The 21,886-nt window shown below is 38.7% G+C and overlaps 1 protein-coding gene across 3 annotated transcripts; it reads right to left on the bottom strand.

Moving 5' to 3' along the window:
• Nucleotides 1-381: 381 nt before the first annotated feature.
• Nucleotides 382-21,181, bottom strand: LOC100695027 (bone morphogenetic protein 1). 3 transcript variants are annotated; one of them, XM_019361116.2, is made up of 20 exons: nucleotides 20,685-21,181; nucleotides 15,507-15,617; nucleotides 15,239-15,388; nucleotides 14,813-14,930; nucleotides 14,296-14,474; nucleotides 14,078-14,183; nucleotides 12,918-13,042; nucleotides 11,323-11,438; nucleotides 9,233-9,335; nucleotides 9,018-9,134; nucleotides 8,753-8,898; nucleotides 8,156-8,351; nucleotides 7,928-8,053; nucleotides 5,638-5,798; nucleotides 5,260-5,440; nucleotides 3,831-3,956; nucleotides 3,270-3,397; nucleotides 2,980-3,193; nucleotides 1,888-2,138; nucleotides 382-1,797 (listed from the first exon to the last, which is right to left on the bottom strand). In XM_019361116.2, the coding sequence occupies exons 1-20, from the start codon at nucleotides 20,815-20,817 to the stop codon at nucleotides 1,663-1,665; spliced, it is 2,922 nt and encodes a 973-aa protein (XP_019216661.1). In that variant the 5' UTR covers nucleotides 20,818-21,181; the 3' UTR covers nucleotides 382-1,662. The 3 variants fall into 3 exon arrangements, with proteins under 3 accessions (XP_019216661.1, XP_005451331.1, XP_019216662.1); XM_005451274.4 differs by having other exon boundaries at nucleotides 5,638-5,801; nucleotides 20,685-21,180; XM_019361117.2 differs by lacking the exons at nucleotides 15,507-15,617; nucleotides 20,685-21,181 and having other exon boundaries at nucleotides 5,638-5,801; nucleotides 14,813-14,926; nucleotides 15,239-15,376.
• Between the last annotated feature and the right edge of the window lie 705 nt (nucleotides 21,182-21,886).

The raw sequence follows: 21,886 nt of genomic DNA, 5'->3' as shown, positions 1-21,886 counted from the left end.
ATGGCCATTGTCACTGCCAGGTTACCTGTTTGCTTTAGGCTTCATTTTGAAGCCTTAATGTAGAGTTCGGGAAATGGCCATGTTGCTTTTTTGGATCAAGAATATCATATTTGGATTAGTAGTTGGATGCTTGGTAAACAAACTGGATTCCTAAATTGTACATGTGCAATGCACACATATATTTGCTAATTAGTTCTAAGTAATTTCAGCACTTCTTGGGTGGCCTAAACCACACATCAAGGAATGCTAGGTCTATTTGTAACAGGCTCCAACAGTAATAACACAGCAGCTAGAGGTCCCCCAACTCCAGTATCCAGATAGATGAGTTAGCTATAAAAAGATTCACCCACCTGCAGTGATGCTGAAGGGGGAAACCGTACACAGAGGCCAAAACCAATTTATTACCAGGCTGTAAACATGCTTCTTGCTTTTGGATGCAGCCTCAAGTGGCTGGTCAAAGAACTGCAGTTTCTTGCTCTTTCAAGCGGGTTTAATTTTATGTGACCATGTGTCTCCGCAATACACTCAGTTCACCCAATTAGCGAGATTAGATCTGGCTCAGAAAACAAAAGGGGGGCATTAAGTCCCAAATAATCAGAGCAAAGCAGAGAAAGATTATAGCCAAGAGAAAAATATGTGAAATCGATTTTGATTTAAAAGATGTCAGGCACGGCACAGGTGTGCAGAGGGTGTTTCATACTAAGCTACAAACAAAGCCGGACGATACTTGTGAAAACATCTTTGCAGTCATAGATGGAAAACCATGGAAAGGCTCATCAAGGTGCAGACGTACACACATCTCTCAATAATTTGAAATTGGGAAAGAAAGTCAGTTGGTTGATTCACCATCAGCTTTCATAAACGTAACTTTGTTCACAACAAAAATCAAACATTTGTCCAAGATATTAACATCCTGTCCACATGCTCAGCATCAGTGATGATGCAGCTGTAACCACACCCAGCAGGTGATACGTTGCATGCATTTACCCAAGTTCAGCATAGGAAAAATTTACCAATTAGCACGTAGTCCGGGATTTTAAGGAATCATTTTTGATCGGGCGAAAAAAACCTTAACTGCTGTGAAGCAACAACAAGAAGCTGTAGAGGATGGCTGACATACAAACTCAAAAACTCAACTAATTTAAAGCAAAGCCAGAAAAGAATATAATCTTAAATAAGAGATTAGGTATGATTCAAGAATACAGTTTTGCTGATTTCCATACATATTAAGTTAATTTATCAAGTAATATAATACATCAAACTGCAGTACATCCATTAGAAGTGATGAAGGTTGAAACCTCAGACAGAAAAAAGTGACACAGTGGAAATTATGATTAAAATAAAAAGGCAAACTATATCACAATATATACATTTTACATTTTAAAACAGCGCTATGATGTAATCAGCTCATTACAAGTGGTGCGATTGTATATTTATATATGAAATCATTCAAACTGTTACGCTACAGGGCTATATGATGGTGAAGAGTGAAGATGTAATGTCTCTGCATGGCTTCACTCTGTCTAACAGAAGTCAATGTAAAGCGTTTGGGCTGTTGTTTGTGGTATCAACCCATGCATTCACTCCTCGCCAGGAAATGGGTGTGACCAACCAAATGCTAGGGGTGAAGTCTCCATTTAGGTTTGGGGAAGGTTTGGAAAGTCACTTGCTTGCGTGTAACGTGTCCTGGAACTTTGTGCTTGTGTAGCGTACATGAAAGCCTTTTTTATTGATGCTGTCATCCGAGTGAAATTTTAGAACAATGGAGTCTCCAGCTGAGTACACGTCCTCCGGGGCCTGAGGAAAAGCAACCGATACAGCCAAGTAAATAAACAAATAAATAAAAAATAGAAATTAGTGAGCGAGACTGATTTTATTCAGCCCTACCCCAGATCCGCAGTATCGTCCCAGCCTGGGAGACTTGGTGTCAGCACCGTCATATAGCTCCACGTAATCGTACCCGCAGTCAGCCTCCTCTTCAATTTCAAACACTTGGAAGATGATCTCGACCCCGTAACCCTTCTCAGCAGTTACCACCCACAAACAGTCAGAGCCTCCAGGGTAGTTGTTATCTCCAAACTGGGCATGGGAGTACAGATCTTTTGTCTTGACCTCTGCTTTAAAGCTTCCTCCACATTCTGAGAATCCACAACCACAAAATTAGAGGGTCAAAAAGAGGAACTCATAAAAGTTAGCAAGGAATGCAGCTGAATTGTGACATTTTTGAGCTTTTATTCTGTCTTCAAAACACCATTTTACTCTATTTTTGCTTGGTTTTTTTTCTTTTTTAGCAGAGCAGTATTTTATAGTCTGTTTACTACAGTGGCCCTGAGATGCAAAACAACTTAAGAAAACACAGACAAACAGAAAACACTGAAAAATCAATCAAAACACAAAAGAAGTCGAAGAAAATCCTACAAAACACAAGGTGAATTGAATAAAACACAAAGGAAACTGAACAAAGCAAAATAGAAGCTGAATAAAACACAATAGAACTTGACTAGAATACAAAGAAAACTGAAAAAAACAAAATCTCTCAAAACACAATGGAAGTTGAAACAGAAAGTGAATCCAACACAATGGATTCAAAGATTTAAGTGTTTTTGAGGAGACATTAACAGCTGTGGAGGTGATGCAGACCAAAACATGGGAAGGTTTTCACTGAGATGTGTTCAAAGGATTCATTGGTGTTGTGAAAAACATGCAGTGTTATGATTCATATAATAAATAAATGTTTGCTGTTAGCAAAGCAACTGTTAGCTTGTCACTTCTGCGGCTGTTCACTCACATTGGTGTTTTCCCAAAAACTCTTTCACTTGTGAGTTTTTTGTGTGTTTGTTGTATTTTTTAAAATTTCTGTTGTCCTTTATTTAACTTCTGTTGTGTTTTGAGTGCTTTTGGAGCATTTTTCTATTTGCGTTTTGTGTTTTCTTATGTTGCAGAAGGTTTGACCTCTCAGGGACACTGTAGTTTGCTCACCTGCTCTGTACGAAGCCTCAAACCCTCTCTTCTGCACCGAGTTGTCGGAGAAGAAACGCAGGAACATTTTGTTGGCGCTGGAGATGACCGGAGAAGGCTTTTTGGTGCCACAAAAGCGTCCCAGACTCGCGGCACGATTGTCTCTTCCGTCATAAATCTCCAGATGATCATAAGCGCACTCCAGATGAGCCTCCATGTCGACCTCATTAAAAATCTGGAAATTGTTTTGAGTTAAATTTAAAACGATATAAATGGTGTGGAACAGCTTTAATTTTAGCATCGTGACATACGAGTTTGATTCGATGGCCCGGGGTTGTAGAAAGAGACCAGGTGCAGGCCTTCTTGCTGGGATATTTGTCAGGCCAGTTCGGGCTGGCGATGGTGCCGGACACACTGTTTATCACATGATCACATCCCGCTGTAAAACAAAACAAAACAAAACAAAAAACAAAGCAGGATGCGACACAATGACAGCTGCACATCATTTCCTTTTTTCCAGCACCACCAACCTCTGAGGTCATGCTGTGGAAAATAGGCCGAACGTGTTAACTGTCAAAATGAAAGCAAAACTAAAGCTCCTCTTAAGCAATCCTACTTTCCCACTCAGGCTACTAATAAATATTCCTAAGGTCATACTTTTGTCTGTAAATATGCAGCAGCTGGTAAGGGGTGTGTTCCTTCTAAAGAGACTACTTCATCTTTAGATAGTAAGTGAATCACAGATTTGCGTGTCTGAAAATCGGGAGAAAAAAACAACTAGAAAAACGATAGCTTCGTGTGTCCACTGAAGAAAAGTAAGGACATATAAGGCCATACATCACACTGATGAGTGAACAGTGGACATACTGCACCTTCCTTGCAGTCATGCCTGTTGTCGTGCAGCATGAAGCCCCTGCGGCACTGACAGCTGTAGCTCCCGAAGGTGTTTACACATTCATGCTGGCAGCCTCCATTACCTTTGGAGCACTCATCTATATCTGTTCACATAGAATAGAATACAATAGAAACTTTATTGTCACTAGCGAAAAATTCCAGTGACAAACAACGACATACAGATAATGTGGAAGTAATTTTGTAATTTTGCTGTTTATTTTGACACTACTACACATAGTATATATAATTTATAAGGATTTGACTGATGTAAAAATAATTCCCAAAAGTTATATAGAGCTTGCTGATCCTGGTACTCTAGGCAGTTTACATAATACGTTTCTGAATAATCTGAAATAATCAGAATAGAATTTTTTCCCACACTGTAATGTGTGAAAGCAGGAATCAGAAAACATGCAGAACTTACTGGGTCAGACTGAGATTAAGCCTTTCCTCAAGAAGGAAATATCTGCTACATTAGGCACAGGATTTTAGGATTATATAGCTGCTAGAAATCATACGTTGTCGTACTGTACAGAGTTTAAACGTGCTTTTTAGTTTTGCTGAGGAAAAGAAAAGAAATTCAGACGGCTGTTTATCTGATGATATTGCATAAAAACATGTAATCTGATCATTAGCCAGACTTTAAAAGGGGAACTATTATGATCATTTTCAGTTCCATATTCTGGAAAATTACCTGCATATTTACAAACTGGGCAATTAGTTTACCATTCAAGTAATGGAGAGGGGCCGTTTATATGTGCAGTATTTTTTTTAATAATATATAATTTTCATACCTGAAATGGTGATTGTACATTATGATTTTTTTTTAAAATTTTTATTCTTATTTTCCTAATATTCTTTACAGGTTTTCTCTTTTTTTTCTTTTTTTGAGTAATGTATTTAGACAAATGTCTCTTATACTCTTACGTTTACATAGCTGAAATTCTTTTCACACCTTTAGATTTAGATTTATTTATGATTTATGTCGTGCAGTCCGATGGTGAGTAAATGCACCGAATGTTTTTTCTGATGTGCGCAAACTGGTCCATGTTTTTAATGACAGTAAAGTGGCGATTCTATTCTGTTCTATTGAAATTTTATGCTTTGATTTTATTGTTATATTATTTGACTAGCTTGATTAAAGGGGCAAAAATAAAGAACGGTAAAAGAAGAGAAAATCCTCAGATTTCAATGTGAATGATAAAAATACACAAGAGGAAGAATGTGTTTACACACGAATACTAAGCATTCTGGGTAAGGTTGTGTAAGATTGTATCTCTGTGATACATTATATCTCATTGTGAAGTCAGTGGACTGCATCTTTCTGGTTTTGCTGTTTCCCTGCACCATACTGTTATGTTTACTCTGCAGTTCCTTCAATACTTCGTAAATCATCAGTCAACTCACCAGAGAAGAAATGAGCCTTGAAGCCTCTCTTGGAGACGGTGTTATCAGACTTAAACTCAATTCTCATGTTGTTCTGCTGGGAGGTGATGACCTCTGGTTTCTCTGCTCCACAGAATTTGCCGTGAAGCTTTGAGTCTGAGCTCAACCCACTGCGCACTTCCACAAAGTCATATTTACACACCTGATGGGAAACACACAGAAATGAGCCATGTTAATAAATGTATTGATGTACCTCATTCACTTCTTTAACTATTTGATGTGTTTTTTACACATATATTTTAGCACGAGAGATTTTTATCAGGTATTTATTCCTGCTGAATCATCTTTAACCATGTGTACAAGCACTTTCCTAACAAATCACAAAAAAACCCCACTTACATCATTTCCCTCGGTTTCAAACACATCAAACACCAGGGTGATGCGATACTGAATGGGTGCCACTAGCTGCCAGACACAGTTCTTGTTGGGTGGGTATTCTTTGGGCCAGCCGGGGGTGGTGATGGAGCCGTTCAGCTTGGTGATGAATCCACCACAGGCAGCTGCTGGTGGGGCAAAAACACAGATTTAAGTGGTAAAAGTAAAAAAAAAAAAAAAAACCCAGAAACAACAGAAGAAAACAAAAACAAAGAATTCTATACATATTACAACTTTTGAAACTGAATATTATTTAAAAAAATAATCGAAATAATTAAACTGATGGAACTGAAATTGTTGTACTGGAAATAGAAGACATCTTTAAATTTAACACCATTAGTTACATTATTTGTTATTTTTAAAAATGAGCGTAAAGGTCAGCTCCTACCGCTATTTGTGTCTGCAAGCACTTTTAAGACGATGAACCAAGATCTAAGTTCTTAGAGAAGCTATAACAGGGGAGCGCTGCCCTCATGTGGTAGAAACAGGAAGCTTCCTGGGAATCATGACTCAAAAGGTAAAAAGGCCCGAATAGTCAGGATTATTATCAGAGCTCATATATATCTGGTATATATAACTTTATGTTTACATCTATCTATTTATAGCACAGGAAAAAAAAAGATGTGTGATTTAACTGAAAGCATAATAGAGCTGACAGCTTAGGCGCACTGCAGTAAAATTAAGCATGAAATGGCAGAAATTCTAAACTACAGAAATTACAAACAGATTTGCCAGCTGCACATTAACAATGTGAATCTGCCGTTTCACCACATCTGAGAGGTGATGTATTGGACATGGTCACTGTGAAGGCCATTTGAGTACAGTGAAGTCATTGTCATGGGCAAGAAGCCGGTCTGAGATGATCTGAGCTTTGTGACATTATACTGTTGGAAGCAGTCATCAGACGCCTGACTCATTTGTTAACCAGGGGCCGTTTTACGAGGTGATGGTTTAAATATCTTTTATTTTGAAAATCTGAATCCTTACCTAAACTTAACTTTATTATGTGTCTTGATTCTCCCTCTAAAGTCAGTACCTGCAGGGAATATGGAATTATTATTGTGCACATGTGTGTTTCCCATAGTGAGTGGGGCCTCTCTAAACATTAGTATCCAAGAAAAAATGACATGAAGTAGCCTCATAAATAACGAATTGCTCATATAAACTATTATAATTATTATTACTGTGCTGTGGGGCTTTAGGTTTTACAGAATACAAAAAGTTCTCTGCCGCTGAGCTCTTTAAGCTACATACACAAGAGATGCTGTCAGGCTTCAAATGTATGCATCGTTCCCCTCCAAGGCTAACGACCCAGTGTTTTAACCGCTAAAACACCTCATCAACCTCATCAGTGCAGGTTGGAATTTCCATCTTTCTTTTCTGAATCATCAGTCACCATTTGTATTAATTTTTCATAGCAGTGAACCAGGGAAGCTATAGCCTAGTATACTTATATACATATTAATATACTATACTGTAATAATAAATAAAGTATAGAATAGTGTAGTGTAAAATAAATAAGTAGTGTTTAGTTTACAACATGAAACTTGCATGAAGTGTTTCCATGGTGACTTGCAGAGACATACAGCAACAACACTTCAGTGGAGTCACTGATGGAAGCAGAGGAATCTGCAAACTCAGAGGTTTTGTTTTTGCCACATTTAAAGGATTTAAAGAAGTTGGTGTATTTTAAAAGCTGACAAACTGAGAGTCAAGTTAGTCAAGAGTAAATTCTTATTTCTCCAACAAGTGTCAGTCAACACACTGATTTACTACACAGCCATGCACATCTGCTGCCATCTTCAAGGCTACAACACTCAGACAAGACCCACTATTCACCCAAGCCAAAGCTAACATTAAATATCTGGTAAATTCTGATAAACCGAGAGTAGTCATGCTTAAATGTTAAATGAACTGCTGCTCGGTGGTTATTTTCACTTATTTGGACCATTCTCTGTAAACACTAAAGATGGATATGTGGGAAAATCCCAGAAAATCACTCGGAACAGTCCGTCTGATAAGTTCAGAGTCATGTTTCTTCCCAATTCTGATGCTCAAGTTTGAACTTCAGCAGATTATTTTGACCATTTCTTCATACTGTCTTGCTGACATGTTTCGATGATTCAACATTTGGTTAATGAGCAGTTAAGGTGTACATAGTGAGTATATATCATGTAGAGGGAACATCACTGTCAGAGTGTATCATGAAGCAGCGGCATTCTGAAGTTGACAAGCAGTCAGACTGTAAACTCACTCTCACAGGTGTGTTTGTCAGCTGCCAGCTCATACCCCGGGTCACAAGCACATCTGTAGCTACCCAGTGTGTTCAGACAGCGCTGCTCGCAATTACCATTGTCAGGTCTGGAGCACTCATCCATCTCTAACAAAAGAAAATGGCAATTACTAGTTTTCTGTGCCAGACAAATGCATCAAACAGGTCTCACTGCTGCCAGATTGTCTGCCGCTAAAATGACCTTCTGACCTTTAAAAAAGTTGGCCGCAAACCCAGCTTTGTTGACCGATCCGTCGGATGCAAACTTGAGCCAGAGCTGGTTGGAGGTGCTTTTGATGTCGTCTGGTTTGTCGTACCCGCAGAAACGCCCGAGCAGCGGGCTGCTCTCTGAAGCGCCGTCTCTCACTTCCACGTAGTCGTAGGCACAACTGTCGTGTTTCTCAATCTGCACAGCACGGACACAGAAGTCTGCTAATAGACATTACAGCAGAGGAGTGTGAAGTCTGTCCAGATTGTGATCCTCGCCATCCACAAACAGTAAAATTGAGATGGGGTTTTTTTTCTGCTGACACTCTGTAGAGTTTCCAAAGTTTGAAAAAAGTTGCTATAGTACTATAGTATAGTAGGTAATTATTTAACAAGTTTAATAAAACAAATTCCAACATAGCAACACATTAAAATCTTTGCAAATTAGTTAAGACTGTTTGAAATCTTTTCAAACCAACAGAAGGTTGGCCATTCCTCTCCATATGCCAACTGCACCATTCACTGCAGAGACCACCTTTTAATTTTATTTGCTAGCACGTTGCCAGAATGCAGGAATAACAACAAAAGAGGTAATTTTACCTCAAATGACTGAAAGGAGAGGCCAACATCAAACCCCTCTGCGACTGTGATTTTCCACACACACTCTTTGTTGGACTGGTATTCATCGGGATAATTAGGCGACTGGATCTGGCCGCTCTCCCGCTTCACCTCTCCTCCACAGATGGCTGCGCAGGAGGTGAGAAGTGACATAAGCAGCAGCTGATTACAATCACAGACTTGCTTTCATATGGCTAAATTCACATCTGTACCAAAAGGAGATGCACGGGAAAGCTGAGCGATGTACCTTCATAAATAGCTGAAAATCCTTTGCCCACCCAGCTGCTGCTGCTCCTGAATTCAATCCACAGTCGGCTGTCGGTCGAGATAATCTGAGCTGGAAGTGTGTCTCCACAAAAACGCCCTGCAAAAGTGCAAAAGTGCAAAAAAAATAAAAAATAAAAAAATACTGTCATTTCCTCTCGGTAAGAACTTCACATTAGACACACAAGTAAAACAGACCTTTCAGAGGAGCCTTCCTCCAGAAGCCGTCCCGGACTTCGACATGGTCGTACCAGCACAAGTGACTCCTGAAGAGGTCCATGGATGTAAAATTGAGAACAATCTAAGATGCAGAGGAGACAGAAGGACATGAGGGGGTTAGCAAATGGTCTGGCATCAAGATTCTACATCTGTGTCGACTCAAAGGAGCTAAAAAAATTCAAATACTAATGACACCAACGCATCTCTTAATACACAAAAAACTAAACAGTAAACGACTCTTTTTTCAGTGATGCTACAATGCAACACAAATGTTTTTGTGAGATTTTGTTTTTCTAATGACTTTGACTAAAATGCTGCCTGTGCTCCCATAGTTTACAGCCAAAAATGTATCAGAATAATATTTTCATAAATCTTGTTTATTAGATTAAAAAATTCTCATAATAAATAATCATCATCCTTTTGGTTATCTGTTTTAACAAAATGTGTTGTTGTTCAGTTGACAGAGTTAATGAAACACTTACTGCAAAACAATTCAACAGTTTATTTAACTGAAAAATGCACATTTTAAAACGAACACAAATCCCTTGTTTAAAATGTCTGTTTCATTACTTTTATTTTGCAATATGTATATGTGAGCGAGCTACCCTGACCCTGATTCTAATGTAGCGGTTCATATATTTGCCTAACAAGTAAAAAAAACCTGGTTTAATCCTGGAAGGTGATACAAATTCATTTGGGTTGTGCTAGAAAAAATCTGCCAAATCTAAATGTGGGATCGTACGGTGGCCCTGAGAGGCCAAACGGACAGCAACTTAAGAAAACACCAGCAATAAGAAAAACACTGCAAAAGCACACAGAACACAGCGTATATAGGAAAAACGACAACGGAAATAGGAAAAAACCAAACAGAAATAGGAAAAAACAGATTTCCAAAAGCACAAGGGAAGTGTTTCTGGGGAGACAATAACCCGACGGACCAGTTGCAGGAACCCAAAACATGGTAGGTGTGTTTTATCATGATTCATATAATACTGATGATGGATTTTTAGGCTAATAGTCAGGCTAACACACTTACCTCTCATTTTTTCTTTCCTCACAAAACTGATAGATCCTCCACTTCATTTAAGTGTCTCCCAGCGCAATTGTTAGCATGTTTTGGTTCCTGAAACTGGTCCGTCGGGTTATTGTCTCCCCAGAAACACTTCCCTTGTGCTTTTGGAAATCTGTTTTTTCCTATTTCCGTTGTTGTTTTTCCTATTACTGTTTAGTTTTTCCTATTTCTGTTTTCTTTTTTCCTATTTCCGGTGTTGTTTTTCCTATTACTGTTTAGTTTTTCCTATTTCTGTTGTGTTTTGTGTGCTTTAGCAGCGTTTTTCTTATTGCTGGTGTTTTCTTAAGTTGCAGCACGTTTGGCCTCTCAGGGCCACCGTAGTACGACTCCTTGACAGGAGTCGTTGACGCCTTGTGAATAAGAGGAACCAAAAGTAGCTATTATATGAATGAAATAACTAGAGTGACTTCGTCATATTCACCTCCACATCAATGTGGCTAATTTACAAACATCAAGCAACCCAAACAACTGAAAAACAAAAAAACAAAAAACATCTGACTTGGTCACGAATTTATTTGAGAAAATTCTTTCAATATTATACATCTGCGAGTGGGAAACTTGTTAACTTAGCAGAAGAAGTAAAAATGATGGTTGCAGTCCATGTGCTGTGAATGCTCGCTACCTGATATGGAGCATTAATGCAACACTTAATGGACCTCATTTGAACTTTACTCGAGTCCTCCTTGCAGAACAGCTTCAACTGTAATGCGTGCGTTATAGTTTCTGCATCTGCTGAAGTTCAAGTGGCATGAATTTCTTCTTCAGATGGCGAGGCTCCGCACAGATGTCTGCATGCCTGCCAAGTTTTCCCACGCTAAGTTTTTCCTTGTGACTCGAGGAGTCACTTGAAGAAACTACATAACAATCCACTAACTACTCATGGGCCCTTATGCATAAATAAGCATAAATAAGAATGACTGCTCGTTTGTGGTATCTGCAGCTGATCAACCATGCTGATCATGCCCTTATGGAGCTAATGCTTCCACATATTGAGTACCTTTTCTCCAGGAGTGACAGAAATCCTCCAGACACAGTGGGTGTATGCCGAGTATCCGTTGGGGAAACCAGGGGAAGAGAAGTTTCCAGAACTGTCCTGCAGGCTTTCCCCACACTCTGTCACAATAGGAGATTATTTAAAATACATTTAACTAAGAACTGACAACAGAAGGCGTTTATATGAGGAAAGAAACATTGCATAGCCTTGACTGCTCATCTGATTAGTGTTCAGGTAAAAAAAACCAAAAAAACAGTTCACCAAGCACTTCATCTTATGGAGAAATAATATCATTTTTTATCAATTTATTTAAACCAGTGATGATTAACTCTCAGTGATGAGTGTCTCACAAGCACAAAATTAGTAGAAATGATAAATGAGCTCCATGTCTTGCTTCAAGCAGGTTGTACAATGGGGATAAAAACATATAATCTCCTCTGATTTTTAGCACATCTTGAAGCTATGCAAGAGGATTAGGGCCACTGAAAGAAAAAAGTGGGCACATCTTTTTTTTTTCCAGTTGCCCTAATCCTCTTCTCTTCTTCAGGTTGAAGCTGACGTTTCAACCTGAAAACTACCACTAGCTAAATAAAACAGAAATGAAAAGGATCCAGGAGTTTTTAGGAGTCTTAAACCACATGCCTTATCTATATCAGAATTCCCTAAAGAGTGAGCAGCTTTATATTTTCATTTCTCGACTGCAGTTACAGTATGCAACACGGTTGCTGTCTGCACTATCCCACAGTTAGAAACCATCAGTGTGAAGAGCGTCTCTAAGCAAAACATAAAAGCTACTATCCAGCTATGTGGATAGTCTGTTGGCCTTGCAAGTGAGCAGCTGCTATAATTGGTTCGATAGAGAGGAGGAGCCACACTCCTGTGTGTCTAAAGATCAACCTTAACCTGACCATCATTCACTGCGTCATTCTCAGCTAGAACATGAGGCCCACGAGTCTGTGAAACACATTAGTGAGCCGAGTAATTTTCACATATTTATTGACGCAGGAACTCCAAAGGTCTGCTGTTGATCTCAGTAAATGGATCAACAGCAGACGTCTGCCTGGAAATGTGGGTAAATGAGTGTGACGCACTCCAGAAGACACTCTGCAAGAAAGCAGATAAAATACGCCATCGAGACTGTTTTCTTAGAAATGTACTGCGGTGAAATATTTATGAATTCTTTCTTTAAACTGACAGCATTTGGTGCTGCTGTATTTTGACAAGATTTCATATTAGATATTGAAGTCGGCTCAGCTGTCCAAATAGCATGAAGTGGACGGGGGATTTAATTTTGGCATCTTACACCATTTGTGTTGTTGTTTTTGATCGTAGAAGAATTTTATCCATGAATAAAATTATATTATTTCTCCTGAATATGGAGGTTTTTGTTCCATGTTTTTCTGCTCTATTTAATATCAAGCAAGAATTCCTGAACCTTTTTTGTTAAGCGTTTGTTTTTGTTTGACAAGGGTAGAGAAGTCTTATCTTTAGTTAGACCAGTTACTTTTAAATTAATGAATAATGCAAATATAAAGGCCAGATGGGATTTCATTACATAGCTTGGTGAGTATATCCTCTCTGCATCAAATGTAGCTTACTTGCGCATTTGTAGAGTTTGCAGGCCTGTGCAATGTCTCCTTTACTGAGCTTGGTCCTCTGCCCGATAGACGGCCTGACTCCGTTGACATCATAACGGGGCAAAATTGTGTCTAAGAAGATGCCTCTGTTTCAGAAAAACCACAGCAAAGAATCCAGTGACAACACTTAAAGCCTGAAGAGAAAAAACATCTTCTAACTTCTGACTTTTACTGATGTGCAAGAAGATCTGAGTTTCAGAGGTTTTAAACTGAAGGATCGATGAAATCTACATGATTTCTCTGATGTACCTCCTGTTCAAGACCTTGATTTATTGATTGTGATAATCTCACACTGAGTTTGGAGCTCCCACCCTGCAGTTCCCATGGTGATGCACCCATGAATGACAAGCATGTGCAAACAGAGCGCTCTGAATGGGGCCTTTCGCCGGTGCCAGCCGGCTCAGTGGAGCCCGCTCCTGAATGCCAGAGTAAAAGGCCACTCCACCCCAAATTGTTTGACAAAGACTGAACTGCCGGGCCTTTTTTTAGCTTGGCATGCCTCCATGACCCAGACCTGCAATGCGGTTATGGGGGTAAAAAACCAAAACACAGAGAAACTGAAAGGGGCAACAACATGCATGGGACAGAAACAAAAAAGGAGACTAGTGTGGAATCGCTTCTGTAACAATACAGGACAAATCCCCCAGAGGTTTCCTGTGAGGCATGCTAAGCAGAGCTGACTCAAGGGACAAACACCAGGTCAGGGTAATAGCCCTGTTAGATAATCAGAAACAAGCTTGGTGATGATGACACGTGGGGCTAGTCAGGCTAGTGTGTTGTGTTGTGTTCACAGTTTGGAGGTAGGCAGAGAGAATCATGAATTTACAATAAAATACAATACAATACAATTTCATTTATATAGCACATTTAAAAACCAGAGGTATGCCAAAGTGCTTCACAGAACCAATTACGAGCAATAATAAATACAAATAAATAAATTTAAGAGATATTTAATGATTAACTACCGTAAGAAAGGTTTTTAATTGCCTGTTAATGTGAATATGGTAAAGCTAAAAGTGTAAATGTTCAGAACAAAAAACAAAAGAAACAAAAAGCTTGCAGTTCTGTTAAGATAATACTAACTTTAAGAGATAAAACATGAAGCAAAAAAACACACCAACCTGGAAAATGTATTCCTTGCGTAATGCATGATGCTGCCAAAGTCGTATACCTCTCCCAGTGAGTCGACCTCGCCTGGTTCCATCTTCAGGAAGTTATACTCCTGCCCTTTTGATAGACAGACAGTCAAAGGACTAAATGCAAAGACAAACATCTGCAGCATCAGTAAGCATTCCCACTTATTCATTTCATCCTCAACGCACGCATGCAGTAAGAGTACCTTGTTGAATGTTGTCTCTGATGATGCTTACATGCTCATCACGGTCTGGACGTGTGTGTTCATGCCAGAAACCAATCACGTGGCCGAGTTCATGCACCACGATGCCAAACTTATCACAGTTTTTTCCTATAGAGATAGCCTGAGGGCCTCCACCTCTCCTCCCCACATAGGAGCAACACCTGCCGGTCAGCGACACCATTCAGGTCCACATCCTGTTTTTATTCACCGCCCATGTTTTTAACAAGTTAACTATAAAGAGACCTATATGACCACTTTTAAAGAAAGTAATCAGTCTGAGCTTTCCATCTTTTATATACAGTCTATGGTTTCTGAATAGAAAACAGTGGAAACAATAAATCTGATTAAAAAAAATAAAAAAATAAATAAGAGCTCCATTAATTTTAGTTTAGATCACTGTGCATTTTTTTCTAAGCCAATAAGCTGAGACAAACACTTCTGTTAAAAAAACGATGACATCATAAACTTCTTTAAAAATGGTGACATGCTCCCAACTTACCCACAAGGTCTGTAAGTGAAAACAATGTAGCTTTCTTCAGTCGTCCTCTCTGTGAACGTTACACAAGTGTGTTTCTCCCAGTGACGCATCGCCTGACGGAAAATGGCTCGCTGACTGCCTGAAAGGAAACTCTGAATTAGACGTTGACAGTTTCAGGATGTCCAAGCTGCACATGGCAACGAAGACTCCTTAAAGCAGTGGTTTTTAAATGTGTTTGTGCCCAATGCACACTACAGGGCAAGCCGAAGATTTCGAGGCCCAGCAAGTCTGCAGAAAATAACCTCTATGCCATCTGGTATGTTGTCAGTTCTTTTTGATTGAATTGTCAGGTGGATGCACTGTTAAGCATTACACCTAAAATTCATTTGCTTTTCATTATCCTGCATCCATCAGATGTAAGACTTATTGTTGTCCACCAAAGCTCACCACTGAAATTTCCGCTGATCACGTAGGGGATGATACCATCAGGCCATACTCGCTCAGGTCTGGCGGTGGCTGCTCTCCTCTGTCGACGGAGGCTCTGTCTGTCAGCAGCCCTCTCACTCCTTCTGTTTTCACTGGAAGTGGAACTGTTAGCTGTAAAAGATAGATAGGAAGTTCAGGGGAGTTTGCTTTGATTTTGCTTTGATCATGATCCCCTTCACATTCAGTTTGAATTCCTAACATATTAGTTGGGTTTTCTCTGTTTTGACACCTGAGTTTGTGTGGTTGCTCTGGACAGCATGCTGTGCATCATCACCGCCGCGTGCTCCTTTGAATAAGCGGAGGTCGTCTTCATCCAGTGCAATGTCTCCCAAAAAGGCAGCTATGAGGATAAAAGTTCTCAGATAAATTAAAGATATATAACTTTGTGTTAAAGTGACAGGGAGGAGAATTTTAAATAGCACCTCTTAAAGAGCAGATACACAACAACACCAGCATAAAGTCGCTGATCGCAAAAGTCTCTGATTAAAGAGCAAAAGGTTTTAATTTTCTATTATTTTTTGTTTTATTTTCTCAACCCCTTTCTACGTTTGTCTTTTCCCTTTCTTTGTGTTTTTGTCCTCATTGGATTACATCTTTTTTAGTGCAGTTATTTCTTCTTGCAGTTTGCTCATGTTCACCTCTGCCTTATTTTGTCTTATATGTTTTGACTCTTCATATTAGTTTGTCCTTCAGTGGCGCTTTTCTTGGACTGTCTCATCTACTTTAACAAGTTTATTAAAGTCATCTCTTTTTGCAACCTGCCCTTGGCTCACAAACTGAAACATATCGGCGGACTGTTTGTGTCCTTTTAAAGGAAGGAAGGAAGATGTGAACTGAATACATTACAGGACTGTGACCGTGCTGAGCTGGCATTTGCAAGGCTGCTGAATAGCTACTGAAATGGGTGCATACAGTAGAAATGGATTTTTTAAATCAGTTCACATTTTTAATCAAATATCATAAAATCTCTTTGGAGTCAGTAAGAAGGTTGGGATAAGTTGGGATAAATTTCTAATTTAAGATTAGATGTACCATCAGTCATTGTTCTAACAGATAGCGTGGTTTTAATTTAGAGCAGTGCTAAAGTTTGTTGCTATAAAAAAAACCCCCTGCTATTCAGTGTTTAGTAACTGATCACTTGTGACCAGCTGATTGACCGGATCAGTGTACCCGTGTGTGTGTGTGTGTGTGTGTGTGTGTGTATTCATATCTGACATATCTGATTCATATCTGATCAGTGTGATATTTGTCTTTTCTTTTCATCCACACAAGCTGCAAATTTGGATTTCTACATACAGTAGCGTGCAAAACTTTTGAGCCACCACCCATTTCTTTATGCTTTGCTTCCAAGGAGCCAGACTGTGATCTTGAGCAATAGTCTTTCAAAGGTTTTTTTTTTTTTACACATTGCTTTTCACACTTTTTTTTATTCCAGTTCTTCTGCCAGACCATTTTCACAGGACTTTCTTTTTGTTTGTCTGTTTATTTGTTTAAGCCACTTACCACTGACCTATTACTCATTCAAGCATAAAAAAGTCACTTAACAAGGGGTGAACCAGTGTTGTGTCTGCACATAACAAACAACTTAGCAAAGAACCTATTTTAAATTGCATCTTCGGGCACTTTGTTACTAGCAGCTTGTTGTAAAATGAATAAATAAATAAAAATCCTCCAATTTCTTTAGTTGAATCCATGAAAAATATCAAAGATCGCACAGTTTGAGCTATCGGCTGAAAACCTCACATATCTCTGCATAGGATGCACCATGTCTAACTAATCTAAGTAAAATGCACAAGTGGAAGACAAAAGAAGAGTGGAAGGCCAAAAAACTATCTACAACAGATGAAAGCATCTGAAAGTCATGTCCTCAAGAAATAGCAAAACACGTCCAGAAAGGCCCTGACACAGGATCTGAGAGACGCATCTGGCTCTTCAGTTGATTCATCTGCTGTTCACTGAAGCCTCATCAGAAATGGTCTCAGTGGAAGGACGGCTGTCAATAAGCCATTATTAGAAAAGAGAAACAGAAAGGAAAAACTGAGGTATACCAAATTACACAAGAACTAGACTGATGGAGTGATAAATCCAAATTGTTGATTCAAATCATCATCAAGATATATGGAGGAGGTCAGGAGGTGAGGGAAGGGTGTGTCTACAGCTGTCTGTAAAACACAGTGGCGGCTCTGTCATGGTTTGGAGCTGCATTTTAGTCAGTGGTGATGGAGATCCTGTCAAAATTTGTGGAATTATGAACATAGAAAAATACCACTAGATTTTGATCCACCATGCAGTACCTCCTGTAAAGTGTTTGATTAATTTTTATTAAGGAGACCAATCCATGAGACCAGACTCATGGATTGGTCTCCCCAAAGCCTGGACCTCAACATTACTGATGCAGTGTGGGATCATATTTGACAGAACAGAACAAAGAGCAGCCAAAGAAGAGCTTTGAATGTCCTCCAAGAAGCCTCTAGAACTATTCCTGAAGACTACATAAAGAAATCACAAAGAAATTACAAAAAATTCAAACTTATTAAAATTGAACTCATTTTTTTTACCTCATACACTGGCTCTCCATGTATTCTTGCTACAATAAATCACTACACATATTTTCCATACCACAATATAAAGAAATGAGCATTGGCTCTTTCATACAGGTCTGTATATAAAATGCTAACAGCAGACAAAATGGACTGAATTTGCACTTTGACACACAAAACGAGTGAACTCCACGAATTCACAGAGGTAAATGCCCCAGAGGTAGATTTTTAAAGGTCTCATCAACTTTTCTGCAATACCTTCAAAAAAAAAACAAGTTGCGTCACTACAGGATTTCTTACAAAGTCAGCAGTGCAGCAAACACAGTAGAAGACAAAAGTGGTGAAACAGCTTCAAAATATGGCATAGCTCAATGTCAGCTGCAGAGAACTGTTAAAGAAGAGTCTGACAGAAAACTGGGCTCTAACAGACCGTGGGGAAGTGAACGAAGAAACCCTAAACTTCTATGCTGAGCTACAAGATTAGCTATGAAACATCCTCCATTGGCCAACAAAGGTGAGAGTGAGGAACACAATTAAGGGTTGTAGATAACTTACAAAACTCAAAGATGACATGACACGCTCTCTGAGAAATAATATCCATCATATTGGCCAAGCAGAGCTGCTCACTTGAGTCTTTCACTCTAAATACCTCATTTAACAGTGTGATGTAACAACCTTTGAAAGTACAAATGAAAAGAGGTAGTGGGCCCTGTGTCAGCCTTTGAAGTAAACTCACTCAAGCAAAGGGTGACTGTAAATGACTGTCACCCCTGCAGTGTGCACCCCATGCTCTGGAGCTCGAGGGATTTCACCACAGTCCAGCTGAGGGTTGTGCTGGCACGGCCTCAGTGACCTCAAGTCTCCAGGCAACTCCCCTAGAGTGGAAGAGTGGTCTGTTTTGAAAGCTTCAGAAGTCACAAGTGAAAAAGGAACCCCAACCTGCTGGAGGCCCCAGGATAACCACAGTGAACTGTTTGTTAGATGATGGAAATCTTTTCTTTTATACATATATATAAATATATATATATATGTATATATACATATACATATTGCCTGGATGTCCTTTACCAATATAGCATAATATGACATTAAACATGTTTTGTTTTAATGGGATTTTTTCCCCTCTCAAAAAATGTTAAACATGAGGAACATGTTCTTCTTCATGACTTCTGCAGTCCTCTGTGGCAGACTGGATGTCAGTTTCTGTGGTAAATCCTGATTGATGATCATCCATTCCTGGCTTGTCAGTGCACCAAGTCGATCATAACGATGATCATAATCACATTCATGCATGATGGAGCGCCATGTCATAAGCCAAAAGCGAGTCGAAACTCTCCAGACCAAGAGTTTATGCCTAAGCAAGACCTTAAAAAAGTGGATGGACAAGCAGAAGCTCACATACTGGGAACATCCTGGAGTTTGGATCTCCATCAATTAGGATTTGGCTCGGAGGCTGATATCCAACACGTCGTGCAGAATTGCAGAAGTTATGAAGAAAGGTCAGCATTGTACATACTGACTCTTTGCAAAAATGTTTTTTGTTTAACAATAAAAGTCTTTGAAATGCATAAAATGCTTATGATTGTTCTTCATCATCAAAGGAAGTAAAAATGTAACAAAAAAATTGAACCAAAGTGTGTGAAATGCTAAATCTGTGCCATTGCCTAAACTTTTAGTTATGACAGTACAACCCGTTTATATTAAAAACACAGACATGTGCCATGTACCACTGCACTTATGTTAATTGAAAGTTTATGGTATTGTCTTGACTGCAGGTATTTAAAGTTACTCTTCATTGCATTTAAGAAACAACTATTGTACTTTAACACATTAATTTCAACAGATGCAGTTTCTTGCATCTTGCTCACAATACTCTGTCGTTATATTAAGGAAATATGGCATTACTTTATTTTGGAGCATGTATTATTTTAACATTCTCTACCAGAATTACTGTTATTTTACATGACAGACCTTTGAAGTGTAACAACATTTACACTGTTGAACACTAAAATTGAAAATACTGAAAATACAGTAATAATAGGGTTTTTTTTAAAAAAAAGTATAACATGATTAAAAGAACAATTATTTCACTAAATAAATTAATCTGGGGTACATACTGTGCTGTGTCTATAACGTCACTGTCACCTCTGCATCTCTTTCTTACAACTGAGTAAAGATAAAAACATGCTTGCTTTACTTTGAAAGATAAAACACATATTAATAAATGCAAACAAAAAAATAATTGGTTGAAATTATTCAGTACAGAAAGTCTACATTTTACTTTAAAAGTAGTCCTTTTTGTAAAAACCACTGCATTTTGCAATGGCACAATCGCTTTGTTTGTCTTTTAAAACTGCATTTACACCATTTTCATGTCGTTTAACAGGTTTTTTTTAACTTCTTATTAAACTTGATTTAATAGCTTTAGGTTAAAAAAAATCACTTTTTGTTCCAGAGGATGTACAACATTTACACTTTTTGTATTTGAACATATTGTGTAACATCTTCACAATCGATTAGCTGCTATTCTAAATATTTTCAAACAACAATAAAATGTAAAATATATATATATATATACTGTATATATATATATATACATATATATATATATATATACATATATATATATGAATATTATTTTTGGATTGAAAATATTTCCCCTGGTTTAAAGCTTATTCACATCCAGTTTTCACACCTATTAAGCTGAGAGCATCATTTTCCCTTCTTTTAAAGGTTTATCCTTTAATAAACATCTAGCCCTTCTCACAGGGATTGGAGCCTTCAAGACTAAAGGCTGTTGGCCAAAAAATACACCAATAACACACAACAAGAGAAGGAGGTATGATGTACAGTAATATGGACAGTACCGGCTTTACATGGATCCTTGTAGTCGATTTCGTCCCCGAGGTCAGTAAAAGTTGTTTCCACAGTCTCCCAATCAGCCGCCAGAGAAACGCAAAGACCGCACAGCAGGAACAAAAATCTAGGAGCGACTTCCATTGCCTTTGATCAAATATGCAGAGGAGATAAAGTTGGTAATTGTGCTGCAGTAAGAGAAAAGGGCGCTGAAAAGACTCTTCTGCCCAGCGGCGCTGTTTCCTCACGTCTCCATGCTGCTGCAGTGATTTCGCTGACATCCAGCACCGAGCGCACAGCAATGCACACACCCATGCCTCTGAAGCCAGAGAGGTGCTTCACCTGCTGTCAGGTGACTTAGGGGGCTTTACATCGGACGTAAGCGCGGGTAAAATCCGTGTCATTTCTTTCTGTGTTAATAAACATGTTAGAAACATTTAAAATTAAAGGGGGAAAAAACACCTATAGCCGGACCACAAAGCATCACCGAGCACCTGACATGTAGCCTATCCTGTATTTGTGCACTACAACTGTTTCTCGACAACCTACATCGGTTAAATAAGATAGACTTGGTCGTGTTTGTGTAACAGAATCCCGATACTGTTTATGCCTCAGAGACTTTATCACAAGGTGCTGATTCCTGACCCGCTACACCACCTGCAGGCTACAGGGTCCACTCACACGTTAGCTCTGAAATGCGGGAATACTGACTCAGCAGTTAAGAGAGGAGCTGACTCATAACTGAAGCTAAGGGAAATTTTAAAAAACAAACAAAATATCTTTATTTTATTTTTTTTTTCGCCAAAAGTCTTACTATCCTTCTTATGTAATTTCCAAAAACAAACAAAAGAACTGTTTATTTATTTATATTTATTTACATAACATACAGTAAGATTTCCCATCAAAAGAAATTATGAAAGTACTGTGTGATGAGGTTTCGAAACTTTCTGAAAAGTTGACTGTAGTGATACTGATAGAAGGGGACTTCTATCGTGAGTGATTTAACATGAAATAATAATAATAATAATAAGAAGAAGAATAATAAGAATAATAATAATAATAATGATGATGATGATCTGGCACATTAATCCTGTAAGACACTTAGGAGAAGCTGGAAAAGGCATCCAGCTGCTCCAGGGGACTGAGGGATGAGGCAAAGACTAGAAATCAGACCAAGGGCACCTGGTGGAAAGAGATGAAATACACGTAACAA

This window comes from Oreochromis niloticus, linkage group LG7 (genome assembly GCF_001858045.2).
Source record: "Oreochromis niloticus isolate F11D_XX linkage group LG7, O_niloticus_UMD_NMBU, whole genome shotgun sequence".
In the NCBI taxonomy this organism is placed as follows: Eukaryota; Metazoa; Chordata; class Actinopteri; order Cichliformes; family Cichlidae; genus Oreochromis; species Oreochromis niloticus.
This window is presented reverse-complemented; position numbering and strand designations above follow the sequence as displayed.

Excerpts from the sequence above, each read along its gene's own strand:
- LOC100695027 (XM_005451274.4), bottom strand. The coding sequence starts at position 20,817 with ATGGAAGTCGCTCCTAGATTTTTGTTCCTGCTGTGCGGTCTTTGCGTT. Across the intron at positions 11,439-12,917 it reads CAAACTCTACAAATGCGCAA|AGTGTGGGGAAAGCCTGCAG; the intron begins GTAAGCTACATT and ends CTATTGTGACAG. Across the intron at positions 8,054-8,155 it reads TGCGGCCAACTTTTTTAAAG|AGATGGATGAGTGCTCCAGA; the intron begins GTCAGAAGGTCA and ends TTCTTTTGTTAG.